This window comes from Chionomys nivalis, chromosome 2, assembly GCF_950005125.1.
Source record: "Chionomys nivalis chromosome 2, mChiNiv1.1, whole genome shotgun sequence".
NCBI lineage: Eukaryota > Metazoa > Chordata > Mammalia > Rodentia > Cricetidae > Chionomys > Chionomys nivalis.
Window position 1 is genome coordinate 68581449 of NC_080087.1, and position 21989 is coordinate 68603437.

Consider the following 21989-nt stretch of genomic DNA (forward strand, 5'->3'; position numbering starts at 1 on the left):
CCCCGCAGCCAATTGATTTAGGAGAAGGGGGCGGACGCATCCAATCAGCACGACACAGGCCTCCTGATTGACACTCGGGCCCTCGCGCTGGCGTGTTGTGCTCTGAGGCGGGGAGGAGGAGGAGGAGCCGGGAAGGAAAACCTGAGCCAATCCAAGCCAGCTGAGCGGGAGGCCAATCGAACGCCGCGCCCTGCAGAGATAAGCCAATCCGAGCAAGGGGGCCGGCCGCATCCTTCCTCGGAACCAATGGGACGCGCCTGACGGCCCAGAGCGACGTGCTGCAGGAGCAATGACGGACCTATATTCGGGGCTCGGGGGCGGGCCGGCGCCAGAGACGAGAAGAGAGGAGGGGAGGCCTCCTCCGTCGCCGCCATCTTGGACCGGGCCCGTTCAGCTTCCGTGGAGCCGTCGGCAGCCGCCGCCGGGCCTTCCCTTGAGCCCCGAATCCCCTACTCGGTCGTCTAGAACAATCCCGGGCCCACTTCCTCTATCAACAACCCAACCCCACTTCCGGCTTTCGCGCCCTCTTATCGCGATAGCGCCCGGGCTTGAGGAAAGAGGAAAAAAAAAAAAGGCGGCTGGCGGGCGCTCGCCTCTGTCTCCCCCTCCTCGCCTGTCGCGATACGCTCCGCAGCGGCGGCGCCAGCTCCTGCGGTGAGAGCGTCAGGCTCGACTGGGCCGGACCCCTTCCCCTCTTTCCCCAGCGTCGTCGGCCGCCTTCCCGCTCCGCGACCCCTCCGCCTGTCGCGACCCGCCGGGCCCTGGCCCTGCCCTGGCCGCGCGCTCAGGCCTGCCTTCAGCTCGGGCGGGCGGGCGGGCAGGGAGCCTCCGCTCTCCTCCCGCGTCCCGATTCCCGCGTGGCAGCGCGCCGGCCCCGGGTGCGAGGTGCCCGCCCTCCTCCGCGTCTGGCCGGTCTTGGAGCGATGGGCGCGCAGCGGGCCGGGGAAGAGGCTTTCAGCTGTGGGTGTGGGGGGCACAACTGCAGTCATGCCCTCCCCGGGAGCTCCCTTTAGGAGCGTGGCCTCTCTGCACCCGAAAGCTCCAGTTTGTTGGCGTCTTGATAGGGGGAAGCCTCTTTGGAAGAGATGGATCTGGTGGAGGAAAAGTCCCCAAGACCCGAGGTTGCAGCTCCCGTTGTGAGTTGGAGCCTAAGCCAAAGTTTCCACCTTGTCCTCACAGCTCTGGCAGTGAAGTCTCCTAGATGTCCCATTCCACCAGCCTTATTTTAAAGGAAGCATGTTTTTTTAAACACTCCTTCCCCAAACCTTGGATTCAAGACTGTCCACCGTCTAGCTCACTTCCTGGCTTCAGGTCTTTTCCATCTTTGAGGTAGGGTATCAGCGGCCTCTAGCTTTGGGGATGCAAGCTCCACTAAGGTGCAAGCTGTCGGCCTCCCTGGATGTGGTTTCCTAGTGGTGTCAAGTCTACTGGTATTGCTCTGTGTGCTGGGAGCTGTTTAGCTCTCCTCAGCCTGTGTCGGTGGAATGTGAGCTCCCGAGCTCTCAGTTATTGGTATGCTATTGTTGGGGACAGTTGAAGCACCTCTTCTCAACAGCTGCATCTCAGTTCTGTGACTGTCAGTTCTTAGGATTCGATCTCTCCTCACTGTCTTCACCTTCTCCCCTCATCACATGGGTTATCATCTCCCTGCACTTCTCTCCCCTAATTGAAATACACTGGGGGAAAGCCTCGGACCAGAGCTAGATACCTACCCTGTAGGAATGCAAAGGTCCCTCGCCTAAGTCTCCTGCTGTGCAAGGGGTGGCCTTTCTCCCTATACTTGGGTTGTCTTTGTTGGGTAGTGTTGTCACCTGCAAGGTGAAGTTCCTGCCTTCTTTGGTATCAGCTTCCCCCTCTCCTGCATTTGAGATAGCTACACCCCTGTGTGCTTTGAGGCTAGGATACTCTTGCCTGGCTAGTATGATTTACTCCTCTTGTGATCTTTCTGAGGGTTTACAGTGAAGGTTCTTATGCCGTGTCTGGGACTTGGGGGAGAGAACACTGTGGTCACTTTGCCTACAACTAAAGATTAGGGATGACTTTTCAAGGTGTGGTTCCTCATTCCCCACCTTTGGTGTTGGGCCTCTCCAGGGGCTACAATTACCTCTGACCAGAACCTACTTTATCCACCCAACGGAACCCCCATGTGGCGGTGCCAGGGTCCATGGAGGACCAATGCTGCTTGCCACCCCTCCTGGCTTTAGTGTGAACCCTCTTAGCTGCAAGATGCCTTGTGCTATGCTCCAAGATGCTTGTGTGGCCACTCCACAGCACCAGCCTTCAGGATTAACGTTATGCCCCTCATCGGGTCTGTGTATGCCAATCTTGAAACCGGTGGGGAAAAGTTCTGGAAGTTGTTTTGTTGACTCCTGTTGTGAGTCCTGATTTCAGGATGTGCCACAGTCTTGGACAGAGAGCCATGATTGAGCCTCCATCTGGGCCAAGAGGTCCAGCTTCCTCCACGCTGTCCGCAGCCCCTCACCATCTGTGTATATGTATGCTTTGTGTGAAGGTGCTTGCCTACTTCAAAAGGGCCCTGTGGTGATGCCTCCTAGAGAAGGGTCTTGGAAAATGGCGTGGGCAGTCTTCTGTGGCGGCACCTATAGTTTCAGACTCCAGCACTAACTTCCTTTCTGGCTTCTGAGGTATGGGTGCCCTCTTGGTGGGGAGTGTTTTTTTGTGGAGAGGTTAGCAGAGACTCCAGCCTCTAGAGTAGAAATTCCTGGGTATGTGGGCCTTGTCTACTCTGGAACAACAGCTTCTTGCCAGGCAGAAACTCTTCTCTAATCACAGCTTTGCCCATCTTGATGACTGAAGCATTACACCTGTTCTTTTTCTTTATTTGCTTGAATTACTTTCATTCTATGTGTATTTTCCCTCCCCGCATGTAAGGGCACTGTGTATGTGCTGTCCCTGAGAAGCTATTGTTTCCCCTAGAACTGGAGTTGCAGACCCTTGTGAGCTGTCATGTGGGTGCTGGGAACTGAACCTGGACTGTCTAAAAGAACAAGTGCTTTTACCCAAGACATCGCCAGCTCTTAAATTTTTTTTATTTTATATAAATATATATAATAGACCGCCCGACCTATTATATATATTTTTAAAGTTGTATTTTTGGTATGTGCATGGTTGGTATGACAAATGTGGGGGGTCAGAGAAAAACTCTGGGAAGTTGGTTCTTTGCTTTCACTATTTGGGACTTAGGGATTGAATCCAGATCACCGGTCTTCATAGCAAGTACCTTTATCTACTCAGTCATTTTACTGGCCCTTAGTTATTTTTTAAATTTGTTTGTTTCGCTGGGCGGTGGTGGCGCACGCCTTTAATCCCAGCACTCGGGAGGCAGAGGCAGGCGGATCTCTGAGTTCAAGGCCTGCCTGGTCTACAAGAGCTAGTTCTAGGACAGGAACCAAAAAGCTCCGGAGAAACCCTGTCTCGAAAATCAAAACAAAATAAATAAATTTTTTTTGTTTGGTTTTTTGAGACTGTGTCTCTATGTAGTCTGAGATGGCCTGCAACTCACCATGTAGAACAGGCTGGCCTTGAGATCTATCTGCCTGCGTCTTCCAAGGACTGGGATTAAAAGGCCAACCCTGGCCCAACATTTTGTTTCTTTGCTTGTGTTTATTTATTTGGTGTGTGTATGCGTTTTAGCACATGTATACATGTGAAAGATGGAAGACACCTTTTGAGAGTTGATTTTCTCTTTCTACCATGTGAATCCTGGAGATTGAATTTAGGTTGTCAGGCTTGGTTTATGCTGATCCTACTCATTGGCCCTTGTTGCCCCTTTTTTTAGCGCCTTGTTTCTAGCCCCTTTAGTATTTCTGTCATTTTATACTGCCACAGTACTGTATTCTTACTGCAGGGCCGTATTACCTCCTCTCCTGTGCTGCTTCAGTCCCAACTACTTCACTGTGAGATTAGGGTAGGGCTTCACCTCTTATGGTTGCAGTATCCGCCCAGAACCCTTCTGTAGGCTCTTGTTTAACATTCCTTCCTTCCTTGGTGTAAAAAGAGGCTTTTCTGTGCTGGTGGATATTAGAGCCAAGACTCATTCCTGGTCAAGATCCTGAACACCTCTTGTTGATTCCATGCAAGGTCCATGGACCAGAGAGGTACCAATTGGTCTCCTAAGTGGGATTCTTTGCTGAGTCCTTTTGCTAGTTGCTTTATCTTCCTTAAGATTCCTGGTTTAAGCCGGGCGGTGGTGGCGCACGCCTTTAATCCCAGCACTTGGGAGGCAGAGGCAGGCGGATCTCTGTGAGTTCGAGACCAGCCTGGTCTACAAGAGCTAGTTCCAGGACAGGCTCCAAAACCACAGAGAAACCCTGTCTCGAAAAACCAAAAAAAAAAAAAAAAAAAAAAAAAAAAAAAAAAAGATTCCTGGTTTATAGCCGGGCGATGGTGGCGCACGCCTTTAATCCCAGCACTCGGGAGGCAGAGGCAGGCAGATCTCTGTGAGTTCGAGACCAGCCTGGTCTACAAGAGCTAGTTCCAGGACAGGCTCCAAAGCCACAGAGAAACCCTGTCTCGAAAAACCAAAAAATAAAAAATAAATAAAAATAAATAAAAAAAAAAAAAGATTCCTGGTTTATGGTGTGTCAGATAAGAGTGCTGTTTTTGTTTGTTTTGTTTTTGATAGGTCCTGTGCTGTAGAGATTTTAGGTTCCCAGGTGCCACCCATACCTACCTCTCCACAGAGTGGGATTCCACAGAGTTAATTTTTAAAATCCTTGCAGAAAAGGTGCCAACCCCATCCTCTTCAGGCCTCTTTTTCTAAAGCCTGCTCTGTAATGTCCCTTGGAGTAGTTGCTAGCCATCTGTGATTAGTACAAGTGAATGAGCCAGGAATAGCAGTGCACTCTCTAACCTCAGCATTAGGGAGGTCAAGGCAAGAATATGGGTTCAAAGCCAGCCTGAAGTGTTTACTAAGACCCTTTCTTAGAAAGGGAAAGACTGTTTTTCCATTGCACTGGCTGTAGTACATTAAACTGACTCTGAAACATTTCCAACCTGCATGTTTTGTTTAGAATATTTCTCTGGGTATTTTCCTTGGTAGTAAGATCCCTCATTATGGCTGCCCACCAGGTTGAAATTCTTGGTCGTGGGAATAGGACAGTTTCTGCTATTATGGTTGAGAGCTGCTTTGGGGCACCCCTGTCCTGTTTAGTCTAGTTCTCAGAGACTTGCTTGTTAGTATACTCTGGGCAGGGTGGGGCGGGGGCAGCTTCTGCTAGCAGTTCAGAAATCCTCTTCACATGACCCTCCCTCTCTGTGTTCCTCTGTTTCAGAGTCAAGTTTTGTAGTGTGGATTTCTCTACATATAGACCTCCCCTCTTCAGTCCTTTGTCCTCTGGCCCCTCTAAGCTCACCTTCCTTCAGAATAATAAGAGGTGTCCCTCTGTGCGTTTTGGTTTCTGCCCTGTTGGGTTCATGTTTCTGAGTCTATCTGATCCAGAATTCTTCCATGTGTGCGGATCTGCTCTCTCACAGCTAAGGTACTTCTTTACTATCTTATCTTCATAAGCTTTCTATCTTCTCCCAGCCCTCTTTGAGGTGCTACTTCCTGCTCCCAAGTTTCTATAACCATTTTTAGTGTCAGACACTTCTGGCCAGGAACATTATCTTTTGGGGCTCCAGGATTCTGCGTGAAATAAATTTCTTGAAAGTGTAAGATCCTCTTGTTTGATGCTGTGTCCTTCATGAGCAGGATCAGGTCTTCATAGCTGGAGAAATCCCCCGTCACTCTTCCCCTTTAGTTCACACCTGCATACACAGTATCTCATTCGTGCCAGGAGTTGCCAGCCTCATGTATTTCCCGACTTGCCTGGAGTGGCCTCTCCCAGTCACCTCTGGTCCCAACCCGTTTAGAGTCTTCAGTTAGGGTTCATACCTCCATCTGAGCAGTCCGTCTGTATGCTGCATGTGCTGTAGTGTCATCTAGAGAACAGATACTCTGTACTAAAGAAAGGTTTGCTCCCTAAGTCAGAGGCCCACAAATAAGATACAGCATTCTTTGTTTCAGCAGTTTCCCAGAATCCAATCTGCCCGTCTCTGTACTGGGCTATTGAAGGAATGTAGGAACAGGCCAGATCTTCTTATCAGATAGGAAATGTAGCTGGGGATGTAGTTAGATGAATGAATGCTTGCACGTGCAAGGCCCTGAGTTCTGTTATCGGGTAGGGAAGAGGGCAGGTAACTGTTTCTTCCCTCTACCATCCTACCTACTCCATGATTGCCACCATGTCTCTGGGTTTAAACTAGCCACAGAATAGATGTTAAATCCTACCCAATTTTCCCCAGCAGCGTCCATTTCCAAGGGAGTATGAAGAGAGTTCGTCTGTAGGGCAGGGAAGATGGCGGACAAGCGCAAACTCCAAGGTAATAGCCTGCCTGCTGTAAATGTGACCACAGGCCCCCTTTTCCGGGAACTTGTCTTTGAATATTTGTTGCCTTGTCAGGATCCTAAGTCTTCTTCTCTGTCTAGGTGAGATTGATCGCTGCCTCAAGAAGGTGTCCGAAGGCGTGGAGCAGTTTGAAGATATTTGGCAAAAGGTACATAGCCTAGAAACCTCAAAATCTGGGTCTGTGGGGAGAACCATCAAGAGGTTCAAAGTCTCAGGGTGTTGACCAGGGAAGCATCCCTAAGATCAACTATGGGGAGGGGTCCTAGATTTCTCAGCCAAGGAAGAGACTGGACCTTTACTGCTATGACGAGTTCTGGGCAGCCACTCTCACATTGACTGCTGAATTCTTCATCCCTCAGCTCCACAATGCAGCCAACGCGAACCAGAAAGAAAAGTATGAGGCTGACCTAAAGAAGGAGATTAAGAAGCTACAAGTGAGGGGGCTGGGGCTGGACTCTCTTTGTCCTGTGGGAGGAGGGATGGGGAGAGTGGACTGCTGGGTCCCAGGGAGAAGAGGTCACTGAGGGCCCCAACTCCTACGCCTACAGCCTAATATTTTGCTGCTTCTCTCTTCAGCGGCTGAGGGACCAGATCAAGACATGGGTAGCATCCAACGAGATCAAGGACAAAAGGCAGCTTATCGAAAACCGCAAGCTCATTGAAACGGTAAGAAATCAAAGCCAGGGGCTCGGTGGGGTTGTGGTATGATCAGGTTCCTGGGACGCTAGAAGGCAGAGCAGCCTTCTAGGAACTGCCACTCCAGACTCCTGGGAAGATTAATGTCTCCACAACCAAGGGAAGGACAAAGACGAGGGTTCAGTCTAAGAGATAAGGTTCCCAGGCTGTTTGTAGCATTGCTGGCCCTTAGAGCTCCTATCTCATCTTTGAGAGCTCTCCACCAACTGTACTCTCCACAGCAAATGGAACGGTTCAAAGTTGTGGAACGAGAGACCAAAACCAAAGCTTATAGCAAGGAGGGCCTAGGTCTGGCTCAGAAGGTGGACCCTGCTCAGAAGGAGAAGGAAGAGGTTGGCCAGTGGCTCACGGTGAGTTGGGACAAAGAAAGAAGTGAGCACATGGGCCCAGACTTAAGTATATGTCAGGGACTTGAGGATGAACCCCTATTCCCTTCTCTCCCCCCAGAACACCATTGACACCCTAAATATGCAGGTGGACCAGTTTGAGAGTGAGGTGGAGTCACTGTCGGTACAGACACGCAAGAAGAAGGGCGACAAGGATGTGAGTGAGGGGAGAAGCACACCCACAGGGTAGGGGTGGATGTGGCCTGTGTACAGGAAGCCTCTGGAAGCTTATGGGAATCTAGTTCTGGGTGCCAAAAATATATCTGGGGTAGAGATTGGAGAAAGCAGGATGGATGAGGCAGCCTAGCCAGCTGAGTGGTATAGGGAGGAGGTAAGACAGAATCATGGGATATTTGTTAGGGCTGGTTTGAGTTGAAGATAGACTTAGGTTCAGCAGGGACCACTGAGTGAGACATGGAGGGTCAACCAGATTGGGAAGGTACACAGCACCCCAAAGATTCCAGGTTCTCCTTTGAGGTGGGGTGTCCTTGGGAAACCAGTGGCAATGGTTTGGACCAAAGACATGTGTTAGGGTCCTGGATCCTACAGCTGTAGGATTGTAGAGTGTGAATTCAAAGGGCTGTATATTTAATGGTGTCACCAGAGAAGGAAGTTGGGATGGGAAATGAGAGATATGTCATGATTGGTGAGAGATTTGAGAATCAGAGAGGGAAAGAGTGGGTGTCATTAACAAAAGGAGGAATTTGGAACTGGCACTAAGGTGTCGTGTGGTAAAGGGAATTGGAACCTTAGGAGGAGCAGGAGCTCCTCTTATTTATCCTTATTACTATTGCAGTGAAATGGGATGTATATTCCAGGCAGAGGTCAGAACAGTGGGGGAGGGCTGGGTGAGACTTGCTGACAGGTGAGCCAGATAGAGGCCAAATGTAGGGCTAGCACAGACAACAACAGATTTCTAGGGATCTCCAGAGCCCAAAGGGGTTTGAGGAGGGAGAAGTGGGACCCTGAGATGCCATAAACCTCAGATTGGTCCTCACTGGGACGGGGGGTGGGCAGACTCCTCACTGCCCCATGCTAGGAGGGGCTGGAGTGGAGTTTTTGGGGTATCCTGGGGATGGGGGACTGAGGACAGGTTCTGTGGGGGCAGGAGGGCCAGGCAGGTGCTCTGCAGCCCCTGAGCCTGGCCCTGGGCTCGCCAGCAGAAGCAGGACCGGATTGAGGGCTTGAAGCGGCACATCGAAAAGCACCGCTACCATGTACGCATGCTGGAGACCATTCTGCGCATGCTGGACAACGACTCCATCCTGGTTGACGCCATCCGAAAGATCAAGGATGACGTGGAGTACTACGTAGACTCGTCCCAGGACCCTGACTTTGAAGAGAACGAATTCCTCTATGACGACCTGGACCTCGAGGACATTCGTGAGGCCCTGGGCTGACCTTCATGGCACAGAGGGTGAGGGCAGGAGGCGTGGTTGAGCCAGCTAAGCATGCTGCTCCCCTGCCCCCACAGCACAGGCGCTGGTCGCCACCTCCCCACCCAGCCACAGCCACATGGAGGATGAGATCTTCAACCAGTCCAGCAGCACGCCCACCTCAACAACTTCCAGCTCTCCCATCCCACCCAGCCCAGCTAACTGCACTACGGTGAGGGTCTGGGGTTATTAATAACTTGGGTTCCAAGAGGGTGGGCATGGGGATATCACAGAAGTCCAATCTTCCCCTAGAGAGAGCAGCTAAGGAAGTAAAGTCTATAGGCCTTTTTTTTTTTTTTTTTTTTTTTTTTTTTTTTGCCTCTGAGGCCCTTGCTAGTGTGGAATGAATATAAAAAGTCGAAAGATAGACCCTAGGTTCCCACTCAGGTTTGCCGTGCTTGTTTTAGGTGGGGGTGCTAGAGTGTGGGATGCTTGAGGACCTGAGCAGCTGGGTGTTTCTTCTCTGACAGGGATCCTGGTTTGAAGTCTATAAAGAAAGCAAGTTGCTGGGTACTTCATAGGGTGGGAGTGGGTGCTGGCTCTCAGAAGATAGTACTAACGAGCTCAGATTTAGGTGTTTCCCAGAATTTCAGGTTGGGACAGCTGTGGGTCACAAGGCCTGTCAGATGGGCCTTTGAGAGATTAAGAGCACTAAGGGCCCTCCTGGATCCCTAAAGGATTGCCCTTTGTTTTGGCACCCTGGAGGTCACATAGTTTCTGACTCTACTTCCCCTACATCAGGAAAACTCTGAAGATGATAAGAAGAGAGGCCGCTCAACAGATAGTGAAGTCAGTCAGGTGAGTCCAAGTCTGACTGATGTCTTGTCACTTGTTTATTTAGTGGTCCTTTAAAGTCCTGAAGCTGGAGTGCTGGCCACAATGCTGGGCTCTTGGGACAGTAGCATGCAAGAAACAGTGTCACCCTGAAGACAGGCTGATGACTGGTGCTGTGGTTGAGGTGGCCTATGTTCTGGCCCGCAGAGGAAGACTGGATGGTACTGTGGGCAGCAGCAGGTCACAGTGGGGGCTGTGGCAGGAAGCTTGGAAATATGAGAGGTGGACCTTTTAGGACCGAGGACCCGGTCTTTGTAGGCCATTTATGAAAGTGATAAGAAAGTCAGACTGCTTATCTTGTGCTGGCTGCAGGAAGTAGTCCCTGCGAGAGGACTTCTCCTTAGGAAACAGGAATGTTGTAGGAGCAGAAGGATCCCAAAGCCTCTGGAGTGATTGAAGTGATATTCCCAGGTGGGAGGGACCTCAGTGGGCACCAGGGTTGAGGGGAACACCAAGGGTAATGGAGTATGGAGTGAGGGAGACTGGGGAAGGGGCTCCTGGGAGTGGGCCCAGCTCTGCCACAGGCCCCCTGACTGTCAGCAGTGATCCCAGGAAAAAAGTGAACAGCCAGTTCCCTTTGGTACGTGGTAAGTGAGGTTCAGAAGTCCAGAAGGAGGTTTAGCGTGGCAGCCTTGTTGTTGGAACTTCCTGAGATAGGGATTTCCTGGTCATTACACTCTGGAGCAGTGTATTTTACAGTTCTGTGACTATAATGGACCTTTAGCTGACATTCAGAAGTATTCTGGCTATCCCAGTTCCCTTACTCTTAAACATTTAGGCTGATCCAACTAATCCCAAATTGAGATTTTTTTTTTTTGAGGGGGTTGTTTTTGTTTTGTGAGAGTATCTCAGTGTGGCCTTGGCTGGCCTGAACTTGCCTAACAGACCAGGCTAATCTCAAACTCATCTGCCTGTCTCTGTGTCTCAAGTGCTAGGATCAAAGGCATGTACCACTACTCCACATCTCAAATTGAGGGTATTTAAGTGTTTCCACTGGTCTCTTTTTGGTTTTTTGAGACAGAGTTTCTCTGTATAGCTTTGAAGCCTGGCCTCGAACTCACAGAGATCCATTTGTCTCTGCCTTCCAGGTGCTAGTATTAAAGGCATGCGCCATCACTGCCTGGCATGGTCTCTGTTTTAACAAGATCATGTGGATCTTGTGGATCATGTGGGCTACAGGGGGCAATGTCCAGCAAGGTCTTGGGACAGCTGAGTGGGCTGGAAATAAATAGGTCTTAAACATGAAGGCAGTCACGTTCTCTTAGGTGCCTTGAATAGTGTGGACAGTTGATAGCAGGTCAGAGAATATGTGGGGAGGCAGTAAGAGGCTTGTGGGTAGTGGACAAGTTGGTCTAGTACCTGACCCTCTATTCTTTCTTTCCTGCAGTCTCCAGCCAAAAACGGCTCCAAGCCTGTCCACAGCAACCAGCACCCCCAGTCCCCAGCTGTGCCGCCCACCTATCCCTCTGGCCCCCCACCTGCCACTTCTGCCTTGAGCTCCACCCCTGGCAACAATGGGGCCTCTACCCCAGCAGCACCTCCAAGTGCCCTGGGCCCCAAGGCCAGTCCAGCTCCCAGCCACAACTCGGGTACTCCTGCCCCCTATGCCCAGGCTGTGGCCCCACCCAATGCCAGCGGGCCCAGCACTGCCCAGCCCCGGCCCCCCAGTGCCCAGCCGAGCGGGGGAAGTGGTGGTGGCAGCGGAGGGAGCAGCAGCAATAGTAACAGTGGCACAGGCGGAGGGGCTGGCAAGCAGAACGGTGCCACCAGTAAGTGGAGGCCAGTTTGGGGGACAGGGCAAGGTGGGCAGTGGCTGACAGCCTGTTTACACTTGCCCTTCTTTTCCCCAGGCTACAGTTCAGTTGTTGCAGACAGCCCTGCAGAGGTGGCCCTGAGCAGCAGTGGGGGCAGCAGTGCCAGCAGCCAAGCCCTGGGGCCTACTTCAGGCCCTCACAACCCAGCTCCAAGCACCTCGTGAGTTCTGGGGTGGCAAGGTGTGGGCACTGGCTCTCATGCCATCCTTGCTGCAAGGCTCCAAGTTGTGTCCTTTTTTGATGGTGTCCAGTGCACTCTGCCTTCACCTCAGCAAGGGTTTCTTTCTGTCCCTGCTTACCACCTGGGATGTGTATACATTAGTTCCCAGCCTTGTCCTCTCTTTTACTGATTTTTTTACTCTGGGTTTGAGACTGCTGTCTCTGCATTTCTGTTCTTTGTTCTGAGGCAACCTGTCTGACATTGGTGTGGGGGCTTATTTTCCCTTTTCCAAGTAAAATGTCCTAGTCCTCCATTTCTCTAACATGACATCAGATTACTTCAGCTGTTTCCAAACAATGCTAAAAGATCTGCCACCTTGCCCCCGACATTAGCAGTCCCATTGGGAGTACACCTTGGCACCTTGTGTGTCTGTGCAAGGCTACTTTATTCATATATATATATATTCATATCAGTTTATAAATAGATTTATTCTGAATCTTGCCCCAGTGTTCCCCCTTCTTTTAAGCTGTTAAGGGATCCTAAATCCTGCATTCCCAACTCAGTACCTCTGCTGAATGGAAGAGGACCCTAGAGATTGGTTCTGCTCCTGCCCACCCCAGCTGTCTTACCTTCAACTGCCCCCTTTGGAGCCCATTTTCTGTACTCATTCTCTAGGGACCCTAATCTGAGTCTCCTCCATTCTTTACCCAGAAAGGAATCCAGTACGGCAGCCCCAACGGGGGCTGGGAATGTGGCTTCAGGCTCAGGGAACAACTCAGGGGGACCCAGCCTCTTGGTGCCATTGCCTGTGAATCCCCCCAGTTCTCCAACGCCCAGCTTTAGTGAGGCCAAGGCAGCTGGCACCCTGCTCAATGGTCCTCCACAGTTCAGCAGTACCCTGGAAATCAAGGTGAGCTCCTCAGATGTGGGCCCTGAGCCTATTCTGGAGCACGAAATCCAGTGTGTCTACTTTTCTAGTGGGGATAAAAGCATCTTAGAAGTTCTCCTGAGTGGGTGATAGGGCTTTAGCATGGTTTTGAGGGGAGAAGAAATAAGTGACACACTGTGGAGAGGCTTCTGTGAGGCTGTGGGTGGGATGAGGGAAGAATAGGATGATGGACTAGGCCTTATTGGCTGTGACTAGTACAGAATGAGTCCCCTCCAAGAGAGCTGGGGTGCAGGTCTGTGGGTGGGCTTTGGTGATGGAAGGGTTGCACAGAGTGGGAAGAAGAGCCAGCCCTAAGCTGTTTCATCAGGGAAAGCAAGCAGTGTGGGGGCTGTAGACCCAACCCACTGATGTTCCCAAGGAGATTGAATGCCCAGGGGATGGCCAGCACCCTTAAGGCAACAGTAGAGCCTGCAGTCCTGCCAGCCACCTCCCTCAGGATGCCATATTACTGTGGGCAGTCCAGTGGGGGTGTTCCTTCAGCATATAATGTCTTTATAGCAGTGTGTGCTATGGCCTGTTCACTGTGTTTTGTAGGGTACGGTTTCCTCTGGAATGTATCGTGGACCCTGGACAGAATTACACAGTAGAGAATCAGTGGTCCATTTTCTGATGGTGACCTCAGATGTGCAGCTTACGTACAGCCATGGTGTTATAGCATAATATAGGTAGATCTTGCAAATAGGGAACTGGAAACAGAAGAGTAGGCAGAGTGTACAGGTCCCATCAGGCTTTGCATTTTTGTGTAACCCAGTCTCTGCTCCAGGTCCTAAGGCTCATCCCCTTTTTCTTCCTAGGCCCCTGAACCTCTGAGCTCTCTGAAATCCATGGCAGAACGGGCAGCTATCAGCTCTGGTATTGAGGACCCAGTGCCAACCTTACACCTAACAGAGCGAGGTGATAATCATGGGATGGTGGGGAGGGCAAAAGCCAAGAAGAAACTGAATCCATCCTCATCATTGAGGGGCCTGGTGCCCCATCCCTCCCTACAGACATCATCCTGGGCAGCACATCAGCACCCCCCACCTCAGCCCAGCCACCCCTGCAGCTCTCAGAGGTGAACATACCATTGTCACTGGGTGTGTGTCCACTGGGGCCAGTGTCCCTCACCAAGGAGCAGCTCTACCAGCAGGCCATGGAAGAGGCCGCCTGGCACCATATGCCCCACCCCTCTGACTCCGAGCGCATTCGGTGAGGGGCTGCAGAAAGGGGCTGGGGACCGGGACTCCCAGTCTGAGGGAGGAGCTGGTTCCTGGGCCTTGAGAGACTAGGTAGAGTACTCATCTCAAAGTGCTGAGGACTTGGCTTGGGGCTCCTTAGAGCAGGCTGAAGTGTGCTTCAGAACACCCTCCTGCAGGCAGGACAGGAACTGGAAGTCACCTGGTACTAAGTTCTCTCTGGTTCACAGGCAATACCTCCCCCGGAACCCTTGCCCGACGCCCCCCTACCACCACCAGATGCCACCCCCACACTCGGACACCGTGGAGTTCTACCAGCGCCTGTCAACCGAGACACTCTTCTTCATCTTCTACTATCTGGAGGTACAGCAGGGCCCCCGGGGCAGCCTCGGGCCCCTCAGCTCCGCCGCCACCGCTGCCATCCCCCCTCGGGCTGGAGGGGCGAGGTGGGTGTCCCACTGCGGCCACTGGGACCGCACCCTTCCCCATCCCAGGCCCCCTCAAACCTGTCCAGTCCCAAGGCATTCTAATTGCTCAGACTAAGGAAAAGGCTGCAGGCCCTAGGCTGTGTACACACTCAACTACCAAGAGCTCTCAGCTCCTGGTAAACCCTTTAGTTGAGGATAGCCTTTGAACTGCAATAGGTACTCAGGCCCCCCTAGAGACCTCTAGGGAACTGTCTGACCTTTCAATTGCAGCGAGTCAGCCCCTTCCCATCTCCCTTTGAGTTTTCTACATAGTCTCCTCTCAGCTTTCATTATGCATTAGTTTCTCTTCTTTCTCAAAGCTTTTCTGAAAGCAATTCTCACCTCCTGTCTCATTTTCTTCTGACCATGGTATGTTTGTGCTCCCAGCACTGTCTGCAAATGGACTCTCCGCCCCACCTGGTCTGTGGTGGGGGTCTGGGTCTAGCCCTGATGCCCTGCCCTATCCCCCATTCCCTACCCAATTTGAATACCCCCTGATCTTTCTCTGCATTTTCTCTTCCAGGGAACCAAGGCACAGTACTTGGCAGCCAAGGCCCTAAAGAAGCAGTCCTGGCGATTCCACACCAAGTACATGATGTGGTTCCAGAGGCATGAGGAGCCCAAGACCATCACAGATGAGTTTGAGCAGGTGAGGGCCCCGCCTGCCCTGGTCTCACTGGGGTACGGTTAGTGTTCCCAAGCCCAGACTTGCTGCTGGCCTTTGATATTCAAGCACAGTCCTATAGACTGACCAAACAGACCTCCCACACTCCTGGGATGCGGTCTCTCCATTTGTCCACTTCTTAGTGCCATTGTTACTTCTTCCAAAGAGAAAACTTTCCTTGAGCTGCTGTCTCTATCATGCAGCCCTAGGTACTTAGTTGAGAGTGTGGGATTTTATATTTATAGTTGGCATCTCCCAAACCTGACCTCATTGACCCCTTATTTTCCTGGCAACCAGCAGAACAGGGACGGAGCATAATTGGAAGGAAGTCTGTTTAGGCAGCCTTCTCCAGTCTCAGTCTTTAGTTGATTGGAAACTCCACTCTCCCTAAATACCTCAAAGCCAGCTGATCTGGGTTTGAGCCCAGCTTTCGCTGGATGATCTTGGGCAAATCAAGCGAACCTCTCTTCGTTTGTTTCTCTCTCTGTAAAAATGGGAGTAACAGTACCCATCTCATGCAGTTGTTACAAGGATTAAATGAGTTAATAACGTGTAAGTACCAATGGTGCCTGCGATACAGTGAGCGTCACGGATTTCTTTTTAATTGCTTTCAGTTGGTGTGTTCCATGGTGGCTTTCCCCGTACACATTTCCCCGTACACCTACACTTCCGGGTGCCAAGCTGGCCTTCACTGGTCCCCATTCTTACAGAACTCTATTCCATTTCCTACATCCTTCCAGACCATTTTGAAGCATTTCAGACACTTGACTCAGCTTCTTTCTTTTGCTGTATCATCTCCAACCTCGATTTCAGACTTCTTGTCCTTCCCTGGTTTGGTCCTGGAATACATCTCAGGGCACTGAGTCACTAGACTCAGTTACGATGAAGTGTGTGTCACTGCAGAGCACTTGGATATGGATGCTGTGCATCTGTCACACTGCAGGCCACCTGTTGTCCCCATTCCTCAGGGTCTGAACATGAGCGTGGGCCTCACGGCTGTGTCCTCCGAAGCTGTAGAGAAAGCCTGCAGGCCCACCGGGAGCTTGCCCTCTCTGTCTCCCCTTCACCACTCTACAATCACCAAGGGTGGAGCATAATAGTGCGAGCATGTAGAGCAATCAGGCTGGCACCTCCATGTACCTGACAACTGCCTCTTTTGTCATCTGCCTGGCCCAGATCTCAGCTCCCCTCCTCGTCCACTCACTGACCACCTTCTTCCCCGGCCAGGGCACCTACATCTACTTTGACTACGAGAAGTGGGGCCAGCGGAAGAAGGAAGGCTTCACCTTTGAGTACCGCTACCTGGAGGACCGGGACCTCCAGTGACACCGGCCCCCTCTACCTGACCCCTCCCCCCGCATGCTGATCCCCCTGCCCAGGTGAGGGCCCTGCCCTGGAAGACTGAGGGAGGCCCAAGGCCATGGGGCACCCTCCCCCCCAGGAGCAGGGAAAGGGCAGGGAGGTTTTCTCTTCCTCTCTGCCCTACCCTGGGGGCCTGGGGGTGAGAGTTGCCCCCTCCTCCCCTCCCCAGTGAGGGACATTTTTTGGTAAACCTATTTTCATTTTGGAAAATATTTATGAATAAATAGTTTTATATGACGGCTGGCAGCTGCAGCCTCTCCTGTTCCCCCAAGAGTTAGTGGGCAGGAGTGGGGTTCTGCTGGCGGGGGCGCCGGGCCAGCTGAGGGTTGAACTGGGAGTTGTACCGCCGCCTCCGTTCATCTGTCTCTTCCACTTCCACCTGACCTTGTTGGGATGCTCGGCCTTGTACACGGGCCAGCAGGGCCTCTGATCGAGCCCTCTCAGCTGCTTCTCGCTGAAGACGCTCAGCTCGGAGCTCTTGTAGGGAAGGTGGCCTGGAGAGAAGAGAGCAAGAGCAGAAAGCTTGAGAGAAGCCACCTGGTTCTGGGTGACATGAGTGAGTCCTTAGACTCACTTCAAGGGCTGTTCCTCCCCTATGGTTCTAAGATCAGATGCCCCTCCAGGTCAAGAAAGCACATTTAGTAGTATCCTGGGGCCCCTGCACCATTTTGAAATAAAAAGATTAGTCTGTGAGTACCCCCTCTCCAGTTGCTAGTTCCAGGATAGCCAGGACTACACAAAAACCGTGTCTCAAAAAACCAAAAGAACAAAACTGAGGATCAAAGTCAAACCGGGCTCTTCCTTGTGTGCTGCCTTCTGCTGTGGCAATATAAGACAATTGAGTGTGATGCAGGTATGCTTTAATCCCAGCACTTGGGAAGCAGAGACAGACAGATCTGAGTTCAAAGCCAGCCTGGTTAACACAATCAGTTCTAGGATAGCCAGGCTACGTAGTTGAGACCTTATCAGGGAAAAAAAAAAAAAAAAAACAAACAGAAAAAAACCTAAAGGCCATAAAGATCTTTTAAGGTAGGTTTTTCAAGACAGGTTTTCTCCATGCTGTGTAGCTCTGGCTATAATGGAATTCACTTTGTAGACCAGGCTGGCCCTGTCCACCTGCCTCTGTTCTCCCTCCCCTCCACCCCCCGTGCTGGAGTCATGGCAAGACACCCATGCACATCAAAAACAAAAAAAAAGCCTGAGAAATCCTGCATAGAAGCATCCACACATACCCTTAGCCATAAGAGGAGATACTATTCCTAAAATCCTAAATGAAGTCTGTCTCCACAGAGGCCTGTAGACCACATAAGAAGCACTTCAACCTGCCTTTCCTGTTGAGCTTTTTGTTATAACCACACTGGTGTGCTATGGCCCCCAGAATCTCACTCTGCTCTACTATGGACTAAGTCTATTCTTACTCTCTGGGCCGTTGTTTCTGAGGCCTCTCCTCTCTAGAAGGACGGCTTTCACTGCTGTGCCTTTTCTTTCCCAGGTGCTTCTGCATCTCCCTCAATGGGTCCAACCGATTCTTGATCTTCTCATCTGGGCTTGGGCCTGGAGGGCAGCCCCCTTTCCCTGGGGGGAGCTGGTACCAAGGAGGTTGAGTTTGGGCCTCTGCTGCACTCTGGCCCAAGTATGTCAGGATGCCTAGTGCTTTCTCTTGCCTCTCCTGTGGGGCAAGAAAACACAATAGTCTTTTCAGTCCCTCTGAGAGCCCCAGATGTGGCAGTAGGGAAAGCCAGGACCTGAGTTCAGAGAGATGACGGGCTGGTAGGTAGTCATTCAACAAGGGAAATCAGGGACAGGACTATGCAAAGTGCTAAGGGCTGGCTCATCTGGAGAAGGAAGAGTAAAAGGAGGACAGTGGCAGTGTATGTAGTAAGGGGACAGGGATGGAAAGGAGGATGGAAGAAGTCTATGGGAAAACCTGCAGAAAAGCAAAGCAGAGTGGTTTCGGTGGGATACAAGCATCTTTTGTTTTTTTTTTTTTTTTTTGGATTTTTGAGGCAGGGTTTCTCTGTAGCTTTGGAGCTCGTCCCAGAACTAGCTCTTGTAGACCAGGCTGGCCTCGAACTCCCAGAGATCCGCCTGCCTCTGCCTCCCGAGTGCTGGGATTAAAGGCGTGTGCCACCACCGCCCGGCCGGGATACAAGCATCTTCAAAGTTGGAATGGGAGATGCAGGAGAGCCACAATTTGAGAAGCACGAGTGCCATCTGGCCGTGCACGCTTATGACTCCAGCACTCAGGAGGTCAAAGCAGGGGGATTGTGAGCTGGAGGGCACCCTGGTCTGTATAGTTGAGGTCTCATCTCAATCTAGCTTAAGTCTCATAGAGTAAGGTTAACATCAGAAACAGCTTAAGTGCATCAGTAACCAAATTATGTGCTTTCAGTCACATTCAGAATGTCCTGTGTGCTCATCTGTCACCATATCCTAACAGCTCTTAGTTACAGCTAGCCCCCCTGACCCCAGTCCCCCCCAGGATTCCACCAACAGAGGAAGCCAGCTTACCTTCTCCTGTCGCTTCTCTTCCTCATGCTCTTTATTGCCTCTGGGCACTCCTTTCCCTTCTTCCAGCAGCTCCTTAAACAGGTCCACAGGGCCAGAACTTGGAACTCCTGCATCTGCCGCTTCCAGTTCAGGCAGTGAGTTCTGGCGCCTGGCTTTTTTCCGTAAGAATTCTGTTCGGGCCTGTGAAGAAAGTTATAGGCAAGACCTTCAGAACACTCCTAAAGAGGTTGGGGAAAAAAAGACCTTCAGAACATAGAAGTGCTGGGGGTTACAAGAAAGAGCCATGGGCTGGCTAATGGTGTATGCCTCTAATGCCAGCATTCAGGAGGCAGAGGCTGAGTGGGTTTTGTTTTGTTTTGCTTTTCAAGACAGGGTTTATGCCGGGTGATGGTGGCGCACGCCTTTAATCCCAGCACTCGGGAGGCAGAGGCAGGCGGATCTCGGTGAGTTCGAGACCAGCCTGGTCTACAGAGCTAGTTCCAGGACAGGCTCCAAAGCCACAGAGAAACCCTGTCTCGAAAAAAAAAAAAAAAGACAGGGTTTCTCTCTGTAGCTTTGGACCCTGTCCTGGAACTTGCTCTGTACACCTGGCCTGCCTCTGCCTCCACCTCCCAAATGCTGGGATTAAAAGCACGTGCCTTATAACCGCCAAATTCAAGGCCAGCCTGGTCTACAGAGCAAGTTCCAGGACAGGCAGGGCTACACAAGGAAACTATCTGGAAAAACCTTTAGAGGAGGAGGTGAGGATAGTATAGGTACCGGGAGCCAGAAAAGACGCCCTTTCTAATTTGGAGTGGAGAATGGGTGTTTTAAACAGTAAACTTGCTGGGCAGTGGTGGTGCACGCCTTTAATCCCAGCACTGGGGGGGGAGTGGGCAGAGGCAGGCGGATCTCTGTGAGTTCGAGGCCAGCCTGGTCTACAAAAGCTAGTTCCAGGACAGGCTCCAAAGCTACAGAGAAACCCTGTCTCGAAAAACCACAAAAACAGTAAACTTGATTATCACGAATTGCTGGTAGGTCCCCAGCCTAAAACAGAAGGCTTCCCAGCCTACAGTGATGCAAAACAAAACAAAAAGCAGCTATTAAAAAAACCACTCAGCAGGGGTTGGAGAGATGGCTCAGTGGTTAAAAGTAGTGGCTGCCCCTCCAAAGGGTTCTGAGTTCAATTCCCAGCAACCCCATGGTGGCTCACAACCATCTATAATGAGATCTGGTATCTTCTTCTGGCCTTCAGGCAGAGCACTATACACATAATAAATCCTTTTTTTAAAGATTTTTATTTATTATGTATATAGGTTTCTTCCTTCATGTATCCTGCAGTACAGAAGAGGACACCAGATCTTATTACAGATGGTTGTGAGCCACCATGTGGTTGCTGGGAATTGAACTCAGGACCTCTGGAAGAGCAGCCAGTGCTCTATTCCTCTGAGCCATCTCTCCAGCCACCATAAAAAAAAAAAAAACCTACTCAGTATTTCTGTGTCCTTGGCCCACACTTTGCAACAGGGTAGGGGCCCACAAAATAAAGTCCCATAAAGTCCACATGCACTTGGGAGGCAGAAGCAGGCCAGGCTAGTGTACAGAGTGAGTTCCAGGACAGGCTCCAAAGCTACACAGAGAAAATCCTGTCTCCAAAAACCAAAACCACAACGAAAACCCACTCAGCTATAAGGTAGAGATGGTTTTGTTCCAGCCGTAAAGCCCCTGCTTAGTGTATATGCAGCACATGCACAAACTCCCAAATACAGCTTATTAGGCAGCCATGCCATACTTTCTGGAAAAAGAATTTGGCCCCCAGGTGTGGCTCCAGGTCACTATTCCAAACATTAGTGGTCACCCCCATTCCAGGTAGGTTCTGAATTGCTCAGGACAGTCTCCATAATTCTCCCCTCTACAGCATCAGTATGTGGGATTACAAACCTCACCAAATCCAGCTACTATGAAAAATTTAAAAACCCACACCAATTCATGATTGGCCAAGGGATTTAAGTGTAAACAAAAATGACTGAATAATCATTAAAGTCTGGTCATGTGTGTGTAGTCTTCAATCCCAGCATTCAGGTGGAAGTGGCAGGCGGATCTCAAAGGTGGAGACCAGCCTGGTCTACATAGCCAGTTCTAGGACAGCCAGGGCTACCTAGGCCCTGTTTCAAAGAAAGAAAGCCTCTAGCCAGGTGGTGGTGGCGCACGCCTTTAATCCCAGCACTTGGGAGGCAGAGGCAGGTGGATCTCAATAAATTCAAGGGCTAGCCTGGTCTACAAAACGAGTTCCAGGACAGCCAGGTCTGTTAGTCTGTTGTGCAGAGAAACCCGGTCTTGAAAAACAAACAAGCAAAGCCTCTGGGTGTATTTGTCTCGAGGAGCAATGATGGAAAATGCGTCTAACGGAGTGGACTCCAGCTTGTCCGCCCTGAAGCCGTTGCGCTCAGTGCCGACCGCACACCCCTTTAAGGACTCAAAGTTGTTCTAAGAGCAAGGTGGGGGGACATATATACAGTGGATGCTCAGTAACTTGTGCGGACGAACTATAAAGTAATCAGAATATCTGTCCTACTCTTATGTGCTAGTCTCTGGCCACTTCCACTACACCAGTGGGGAAATCTAGGAAGGTTTAGTGGAAGTTAGCAAAGGATTTGTAGAGAAACATCGCCAAACACTGACCCGCGCCTGACAGCGAGTGACCGGCAGGCCCTCCGTGCTTCCGGGCCAGCCCCAGGCTTACCTCTTGCTGAGCAAGCAACACCCTCCGCTCACGCTCCTTCTCCTCCTCCCGGGCCTGGGCCTCGTCGCGCCGCACGCGGGCGACATTGTCCTTGTTCCGGACGTGCCAGCTCTTCTTGGGCAAAATATTCATGGCTGCTCCGTAGCCGACCTCCGACCATCAGGCCCACTCTCCAATACTTCCGATTGGCGCGAGGAAGCTCCCGCCCCATGGTCCCACCCTTGCCTGTGCATTGGTTCTGGGCCGATTATCACGCCCACTAATGACCTATTTTAGAGGTGATTGGCTAAGAGGTACTCCATCACAGCCAATCCTAAACGTTTACAATCTGAGCTGCCCCACCCCGGACGCTGCTGTATGAGGTTGGTGAAGCCCCGCCTGTCTATCCCGTCACGCAGACACA

At 51.2% G+C, this 21989-nt stretch overlaps 2 protein-coding genes across 6 annotated transcripts; one reads left to right on the plus strand and one right to left on the minus strand.

Moving 5' to 3' along the window:
- Nucleotides 1–353: 353 nt before the first annotated feature.
- On the plus strand, nt 354–16590 carry Cnot3 (CCR4-NOT transcription complex subunit 3). 5 transcript variants are annotated; one of them, XM_057761608.1, is made up of 19 exons: nt 354–654; nt 5295–5501; nt 6307–6384; nt 6491–6558; nt 6770–6844; nt 6987–7076; nt 7328–7456; nt 7554–7649; nt 8653–8875; nt 8967–9100; nt 9670–9726; nt 11150–11531; nt 11613–11736; nt 12448–12646; nt 13480–13579; nt 13675–13873; nt 14091–14223; nt 14851–14976; nt 16219–16590. In XM_057761608.1, exons 3-19 carry the CDS (start codon nt 6360–6362, stop codon nt 16315–16317), a joined length of 2259 nt encoding a protein of 752 aa, XP_057617591.1. In that variant the 5' UTR covers nt 354–654; nt 5295–5501; nt 6307–6359; the 3' UTR covers nt 16318–16590. The 5 variants fall into 5 exon arrangements, with proteins under 5 accessions (XP_057617591.1, XP_057617592.1, XP_057617590.1 ...); XM_057761609.1 differs by having other exon boundaries at nt 6310–6384; XM_057761607.1 differs by lacking the exon at nt 5295–5501.
- Nucleotides 16591–16627: 37 nt separating this feature from the next.
- Nucleotides 16628–21766, minus strand: Leng1 (leukocyte receptor cluster member 1). Its single transcript, XM_057761626.1, has 4 exons — nt 21587–21766; nt 18865–19044; nt 17772–18022; nt 16628–16847 (listed from the first exon to the last, which is right to left on the minus strand). Exons 1-4 carry the CDS (start codon nt 21716–21718, stop codon nt 16628–16630), a joined length of 783 nt encoding a protein of 260 aa, XP_057617609.1. The 5' UTR covers nt 21719–21766.
- Between the last annotated feature and the right edge of the window lie 223 nt (nt 21767–21989).

Excerpts from the sequence above, each read along its gene's own strand:
- Cnot3 (XM_057761608.1), top strand. The coding sequence starts at position 6,360 with ATGGCGGACAAGCGCAAACTCCAAG. Across the intron at positions 6,845-6,986 it reads AGGAGATTAAGAAGCTACAA|CGGCTGAGGGACCAGATCAA; the intron begins GTGAGGGGGCTG and ends TTCTCTCTTCAG. Across the intron at positions 9,101-9,669 it reads GCCCAGCTAACTGCACTACG|GAAAACTCTGAAGATGATAA; the intron begins GTGAGGGTCTGG and ends CCCCTACATCAG.
- Leng1 (XM_057761626.1), bottom strand. The coding sequence starts at position 21,718 with ATGAATATTTTGCCCAAGAAGAGCTGGCACGTCCGGAACAAGGACAAT. Across the intron at positions 19,045-21,586 it reads TGTTGCTTGCTCAGCAAGAG|GCCCGAACAGAATTCTTACG; the intron begins GTAAGCCTGGGG and ends CTTTCTTCACAG. Across the intron at positions 16,848-17,771 it reads CAGAAACAACGGCCCAGAGA|GCCACCTTCCCTACAAGAGC; the intron begins GTAAGAATAGAC and ends TCTTCTCTCCAG.